We start from the raw sequence: 7,812 nt of genomic DNA, 5'->3' as shown, positions 1-7,812 counted from the left end.
AAAAAAAACACAAAATCCCTCAGACTTTAGACATTTCCTGACCACTTTAAAGCCATTATAACAAAATATCTAAAACTTTACTAAATGCACATTAGAAGTATCTATCTATCTATCTATCTATCTATCTATCTATCTATCTATCTATCTATCTATCTATCTATCTATCTATCTATCTATCTATCTATCTATCTATCTATCTATCTATCTATCTATCTATCTATCTATCTATCTATCTATCTATCTATCTATCTATCTATCATTTCTAAAAACAATAATACTGTCTAATGTTACCTACCTAACTTACTAATAAAGCTTTATCATTCAATGTAAACCACGGCAGAAACGTCCTCGAATTTTGATCACGTGACTACTGCGGTGTGTTGACCACGCATATCTGCGTATACCCGCCTATAACAAAATATTAGAAAAAAGGGGATTTTAGCAATACTAGAAATCAGTTTGAAGCATGTTTGAAACATTAGAAAACACCAACATTATGGGGTGCGTTTAGAAGAATTAGCGCTATTGGGAAATGGGTAAAACAACGATCGTAATATCATCCAAGAGTATTATCCGGTGCGTCCCGGAAATAATAATCGAGCGCACCCGGCACAACGCGGGAAAGCGCGGTGTGTCGGTTTAGTAGTTTCCACCACAGGTTATCCATCGCTCCAATCTTCGGGGTTTACGCTGTTCTCGACAAGTAAAGTGCACACATGTCGGTTTGTTCCGTTAGTCGTTAGCTGTGCCTAGAACCGACAGACTCGACCCATTGTCGAGGGGTCCCCGGGTTGAATGCAGGAAGCAGTCGGTCGGTCCCAGAAACCGCTGTCCCTGTAGCCGTTAGCTCCTACACAAAGAGAGCAGCTCTGCTAAAGCTGCCCCTAAAACACTGAAGTCGGGGTTGACCATTAAGATGGAAACGTTTCAGAAGGTGGAGAAAATAGGAGAAGGGACGTACGGAGTGGTTTACAAGGCTAAAAACAAAGTGACGGGAGAAACCGTTGCTCTGAAGAAAATCAGGCTGGACACGTAAGTCGAGACACTTAGTGTTGGAGTTTATAATGTACCGGTAGTGAAGTCATTTTCCCCACCAATAACTAACACACATATATCTTAAATTGCTAAACCTTTGTGGATGTTTACTGTAGTTACACACCTCCACAAAGAGTAAACTAAAAAGGCAAATGGTTTAATTAAATTAAGTCACATCCAATACAAATTGCATTTCCAGTAACATAGTTGAGTCGTTACAATTCAAGTAGTACTTTATAAGCGTTTAATATGGCAGTTATGGCTTCAGATAAATACCAAAACCTATCATTAGGAAATAAAGAGTAAGATTTGAAACAATAAAGGGTCTCCTTACAGAGTGCTGCATTGTATGTGAAAAGTTGAGTGGAAGGAAAACTTGTTGGGAATAAAAAAAGCGTACACTATCAGCAGGGATGACCATAGCCTTAAGGTGATTTAACAGCAAAGCCCAATTGAGAATCTAATAGAGATAATTTAGTGTATTTGAAAAATTTACAAAACATAACCTTTCAAATGGTAGAAGCACCTGACTTCAGTGATGCATCAATAAAGGCTGGAAGACACCACAGTGTAGCATCCGATCCAACATGAAATCAGGTCATATGTGGCACTTGGAGCTAATTGAAAATGCATGGGGCTACTCAGACTGTATGTGATATTCTTTTATTATTATTATTATTTTTTTTTTTTTTAAGTGCTGGCATAGCTCCAAATGATTTTGATTTCATGACTGAGCCTTAAGATAGGGAGTGTTCAATTTCAAAGGTTGCATCCTCCAAGGACCTGGTCCATCTGGATCAGGTCCTGACTGGACAGGATCTCACTGGATCCTTTGGGGTCTGTAAAAATAAGGAGACTGGGTTCCGTTTCTCAATATGTGTACTTGTGCGTTCTCATGTACTTGTGTAGTTGAAAAACATCATCAGCTTCAGCCCTAGTACTGTGCCTATTGACAAGAACAGCAGACCGAGAACGGAGAAAGTCCCGGGATGTTGTTCTCGCCCCTCCCTCTTTACCGAGTATGCATCAGAGCAGACTTGTCCGTTCCTGAGATTGACAGCCATCCCAGCATGCACTGCGGCAGCAGCTTCCAGGGGAGCGCTCACAGAGTATTATGTGAAAAGTTCTCTTTTCTGTTGTTTTAAGATAATTTAAGGTGAAAATATTATACTTTTAAGCGTCACTAAATGGCCCATTTACTAATTTATTAATTTATAAAAAAAGTTCCGATGTTGAGAGGACCGCGGCAACCAGCAGACCTCCGAGGCTAACCTCAGCCAGGGCTAAATTTTAGCCCATCTGCAGCAGCCCTCTCTTGGGGATAAGGATAAGGATTTTTAAAACAACACAGCATAACTTTTGACTTAAATTAATGCCTAATTTGAGATAAATCACATTTAACATCACTTGGAGCGTATCAATGCTCTGTGCAGGCTGCTATTCTCAAAAACTCTTTTAAAACTTGAGATGGTCGGATCCGTCCCTGAGTCATGTAACCCAGAGTGCCACTTTATGGCAGTCTGAACTTCCCTTAAACACAAAGCTTACCAAGCTAAAAGATGCTGCAACAAAACCGATGAGACCTTACCTAATCAGACATTTTTTTGGTTTAATCTAGAGGGATGGATGTGATCTGGTCTTTACTAGTGACTCCATGACTTCTTAATCTGCAGGTGAATCTATCAGATTCCAAAACACCAAAAGAAATAGTTTAACTTACTGACGATGCATTGCTGCCAGTAGTTTTGAGGGGGCTAAACCTGGAAGTTCCAAATTTAGCATCCCTAGTGGCTAAAAGTTGGAACACTTTTTAAATGAATGGGGTTGTTTTCTGAGTTTTTCCGCCTTCTTTGGGCCACAGGAATAGACGTGCATGTTACAGAGATCACATACAAAACCTGGATAGGTGATGAATGTAGCAGCTTTCTTGGTTAATGTGTCAGATGTTATCTTTAATGACATTGAGGTAAAACATTTGAACCATCTGTAACTGACTTAAGAGCATAACGTAACGGCTTTATATTGTTCCCAGGGAAACAGAGGGCGTTCCCAGCACAGCCATTCGAGAAATTTCTCTTCTTAAAGAACTCAGTCACCCAAATATTGTCAAGTAAGTTTATAGGATGTTAGCAGAACGTTACCTTTGATTCTACTGTCTTCCTTCTCAGGTTTTAGATCCAACCTTTTTATTTTGCTCTTTTAGGCTGAGAGATGTCATCCACACCGAGAACAAACTTTATCTGGTTTTTGAGTTTCTTCATCAGGATCTGAAAAAGTTCATGGACTCCTCCTCAGTCACTGGCATCCCACTGCCTTTGGTGAAGGTAATCATGTCTTCATAACATCTTTTCCTCTGTTAATGATCAAAACACGAGGGGAGACAGACTCATGTGACACCAGGGCTATGCAGATAAAAGCACACCGGTAGATATGTGCACGCTGGTGATGGAACACACTTCGCCAAATGCCATCTGATGTTGACTAAAATTAAAGAAGCTGGTCAAATATGAAGGATATACTTTTAATTCTAGCTGTAACAATGTGTTGCTTATCTATGTGCATCATGAAAAACACTTGTTTGGCAGACTGAACCAAGAAATTAAGTTAAAAAAGAAAAGATTGAGTTATAACTGGTAAAGACAGATTGTCGCAAATCTTAATTACCTCTCACATTTCCCATGTTTCTACCAACAAAACAAAAGTGAAGGCTTTGTGTCACAGCCACACTTCATTAAATTAATTTGATTATGAGTGCATGTGGAACACACATGGAAGTGAGAGTATGTTGATGGATTTCGTTATCTCTATAAACACTTATTCAAACTTAGAGAACAAAAACATTAAATTCAAGCAGGTAGGCTGACAGAGGAAGAGGACTGTTATTCACCTTTATTAAATTGAAGCTTTAGAAACTTCAAAAATTAAATAAATTAAGCTCTAATGATATGAAATACATTGAATGCTCCCTTCTGAAATCCCCTTTCATACTGTTCATATGTGATTACGTAGAAAATGTGATATTTATAGCTGAGTGTTCCAAGAAGATGGCTGGGAGTGAAAAAGAAACTGTTCAAAGGAGCAAAAAACTGTTTAAAATGTGTAAAATGGATGAGAGTGAATAGAACACTTAAGTAATAAAAAAATTAAATAAAGGTTGACACAAATAATCATTTTGTTGGGGTATATTGGTTGGTTAAGAGGAGTTAACGTTCTGACAATTTGAAAAGCCCTGCCATAATAGTGTCCCTGATATGAATACATTTGTGCAGATTCAAGCTCCTATTTCTCTGGTTTTGTGTTTGTTCCTGATGTTTCTCTCTGTGTTACAGAGTTACCTTTTCCAGCTGCTGCAAGGCCTAGCCTTCTGCCACTCGCACAGAGTTCTCCATCGAGACCTGAAGCCCCAGAACCTCCTCATCAACGCTCAAGGAGAGATCAAGCTGGCCGACTTCGGCCTTGCACGCGCCTTCGGAGTACCTGTACGCACTTACACACACGAGGTAAGATGGTTGTATGGTCTGGTCTTTACTCTGTGTCCAGCTTCTGATTAAACTTCACATTTCTCCTGGATCATCTGCCATGATGACGTTTAGCCGGGGTAGTTTAATTAATATACTTTTAATTGTTTCATGTTGATCCAAAGGCTTTATCAAAAGAACCTTTTCATTTCTTTACACATTTCTGGATTTACTCCAGAACTTGTTTGTTTACTCAGAGGGAACTCAGAAATTTGATTGGTTTCTCCCTCCTACCAGGTCATGCTCACAGCAACCCTCTTCAGTGTAAACACTGTGATTGAGCGAAAGGGGCTTGCAGTTAGATGGTTCCTGTATCAGTTGACTGTTAACAATTGAAATCAAGGAAGTACAAAGATTTAAGAAGTTGCTTTCGGTTTTCTATGGCATGTTGAGTCATATCTGCCGTTCACTGTTTGCAAGATAGAGTGAGACCTTCAGCAGCAAACAGGAAGGCTAAACGAATACATCATCCCTTTAACCTGTGGCTTCTAGATTCAGAAATGTCTGCAGTCTTTGCATAAATCTCTGAGTTAGGACAAGGATACCGTCTCTTTGGGGATGCATTATGGATGATGCTGTGTTAGCAATGCTCACTCTATTAATGCTGCTTCAATGCTAAGACAGTTAAAAAAATTAACTCTAAATGTTTTGTGTTACATAAAAAAAAGTCTGATTGTAAAGCGAATACTTTCTCACGCATTTGTGCTTTTCCTAATATAATTAATGCCTGTCAGCTATAGGAAGGCTGAAGATGAAAGGATATCAGAATAAAAGAATCTATCCAATACATTTTGATTAGAAAATATCCTTTATTTTAGTTGCTACATTTCTGACTGTTTTCATACTGGAAGATATTGTGTTTTCCAGGTGGTCACTCTTTGGTACAGGGCACCAGAAATCCTCCTGGGTTGTAAATTCTACTCCACTGCCGTTGACATTTGGAGTCTGGGGTGCATCTTTGCCGAAATGGTAAAACAACCTGAATGTTTTTTTTTTTGTCAAGTGAAACAAGAGTGGTCTGTAAGCAGCGCTGTGTTCACAGGTCACCAGGAGGGCCCTGTTCCCCGGCGACTCTGAGATAGATCAGTTATTCAGGATCTTCCGCACCTTGGGGACACCTGATGAAAACGTTTGGCCGGGAGTCACATCAATGCCCGACTACAAACCGTCCTTCCCCAAGTGGGCTCGGCAGGATTTAGCCAAAGTAGTTCCTCTTCTGGAGGAGGACGGGAGAGAGCTGCTGGCAGTGAGAACAAATTAAATTGATTTATTTAAAAAGCAACCGAAAGATGTTACACCAAGAAAGAATTGTAATGTGTGTGACTGTGTTTTAATTGTGATGTTTTTTTGTTTATCTTTTTTAGGAAATGCTGAATTATGACCCAAACAAACGGATTTCTGCCAAAAATGCACTTGTACATCGGTTCTTCCGGGACGTTTCCATGCCAGTTCCTCACCTGAGACTCTGAGTTGTTTAAATCATCAGGCCGGTTCAGACCAGAGTAACATCTAAGCAATAAGGACGTACTGCAGTCCTGTGGCTGGAACGGACAGAAAACCTGGACACTACAGGAGCCGAAGGGTCCCTCACTATCTAAAAACAGCTTTTAAGTAGCTGTACGTTCTGCAGCTTTTGTTTCAAGTGTTAAACTGTTATTTCTAATTTTATTTGGTGTATTTATGTACAGCTGCCACATTTGATCTATCATTAATGATTTAAATCTGTGATGTTCAGCTCAGAACAATAACTGGAAAAGAACTTCCAGATTTAAATGTTTAATATTGTTTCTGATGTTCAAGTAGTTTGTTAATTAGTCAAATTGATAAATTGGAGGGACTGTGCTAATAAAATCACCAGCTCTTGGAAAGCTTGAGGTACTACTGAACAGAGTGATGGCTCTCAGTACAACCAGCCACTAAAAGAACATCAGATTAATTGATTTCCTCCTGCTTGACTTTTGTTTCACTGCAAATGATCTTGAGGTGGTTTTAAAACGGCACCTTTGTTTGATAGTAATGTGATTTATAGTAGTCCATCGTCATTTTACAGAGTTTAACTTGTTATTGCATTGTTCATACTTTAGATTTTACCCAAATTTAATGCACAATTTTTATGTATAATGTTTATATACAGTTGGACTAAATAAACTTGTTTAGATAACTGCTGGTTTTTGTTGGACAGTCAGTTAATTCACTTTGTTGGGGTCAAGATTTTAAGGATGGTTATGAAATTGACAGGCTTGTGCTATTATAATTGTTAATGCCATGAAAAAGTAGTAACAACCCTTGAGTTGTTTAGTCACATTTGAATTTTAAACTTTAATTATTTTTGTTTTTTTGGGAAGTTGAGCAACAAAGTGGTCCCTAATTATACCAGATAACAGTTTGTTTGCTGACATTTCTCACCAACGTAAACTGGAAAAGTGTTTTACTCGAGTACCACTGAATGCAAATGAATGTTTTTATCTCAAAATGGAAAGGTCATGAATGTCCTACCCTCATTTCATCAAGAATCAAGACTATTTAGATAGATTTGTAATAATAGTAATTAATAATAATAGTGAAGACGTTGCTTTTTAACCAAACTTCGACAGAATTATTTTAAAGAATCTAATGAAACGGCTTGGACAAAAAGGATGGTGCCTTAAATTGGTATTTGGTTCCACAACTTTTTGAGGCAATCATTGCAATCAAATGATTCCCCTCACTATTAATGAGACATCTGCTCCTCAGTGCAGGTATTTTGGTCCACTGCTCCAGATGTCTCAGATATGAAGGCTCCCTCTTCCAGACGGCATCTTTCAGCTCCTTCCAAAGATGCTCAATAGGATTTAGCTCAGGGCTCACAGAGGACCACTTCAGAGAATGTTTTCTTCTCAGCCATTCTTGGGTGTTTCTAGCTGTGTGTTTTAAGTGATTATCCTGTTTAAGACCCATGACCTGTGAGTTAGACAAAGCTTTCTAACACTGGGAAGCACATTTCTCTCTAGAATGCTTTAAGTATTGAGATTTCATTGAACCCTGCAGAGAATCAGACACCCTGTGCCAGATGAAGCAAAGCAGCCCTTGAACATAACAGCCTCCTCCATGTTTTGATGTAGGGACAATTTTCTCATCTGTCCACGGGACATTCTCCTTTATGGCTTGTCAACATGTAGTTTGATGAATTCCAGTTTGGCTTTTTTAGGATTTGTTTTCAGCAGTGGTGTCCTCCTTTGTCGTTTCACTGATCTCATTTTCTGGTTCTTCCTTCTATGTA

At 38.9% G+C, this 7,812-nt stretch overlaps 1 protein-coding gene across 1 annotated transcript; it reads left to right on the top strand.

The window, feature by feature from the left end:
• Positions 1-447: 447 nt before the first annotated feature.
• On the top strand, positions 448-6,720 carry cdk2 (cyclin-dependent kinase 2). The gene is made up of 7 exons (XM_038303517.1): positions 448-1,032; positions 3,068-3,145; positions 3,239-3,359; positions 4,365-4,535; positions 5,421-5,522; positions 5,596-5,799; positions 5,918-6,720. The coding sequence occupies exons 1-7, from the start codon at positions 917-919 to the stop codon at positions 6,020-6,022; spliced, it is 897 nt and encodes a 298-aa protein (XP_038159445.1). The 5' UTR covers positions 448-916; the 3' UTR covers positions 6,023-6,720.
• Positions 6,721-7,812: the final 1,092 nt, after the last annotated feature.

This window comes from Cyprinodon tularosa, unplaced genomic scaffold (genome assembly GCF_016077235.1).
Source record: "Cyprinodon tularosa strain WSP-4 unplaced genomic scaffold, ASM1607723v1 ctg512, whole genome shotgun sequence".
Lineage (NCBI taxonomy): Eukaryota > Metazoa > Chordata > Actinopteri > Cyprinodontiformes > Cyprinodontidae > Cyprinodon > Cyprinodon tularosa.
Note: the sequence above shows the minus strand (reverse complement) of the source record. Positions and strands in the feature narration are given on the sequence as shown.

What these genes read in the sequence shown, in the direction of transcription:
- cdk2 (XM_038303517.1), top strand. Translation starts at nt 917, where the DNA reads ATGGAAACGTTTCAGAAGGTGGAGAAAATAGGAGAAGGGACGTACGGA. An exon ending in GGTGCATCTTTGCCGAAATG is followed by an intron (nt 5,523 to 5,595) that starts GTAAAACAACCT and finishes CTGTGTTCACAG; the next exon opens with GTCACCAGGAGGGCCCTGTT. An exon ending in ACGGGAGAGAGCTGCTGGCA is followed by an intron (nt 5,800 to 5,917) that starts GTGAGAACAAAT and finishes TATCTTTTTTAG; the next exon opens with GAAATGCTGAATTATGACCC.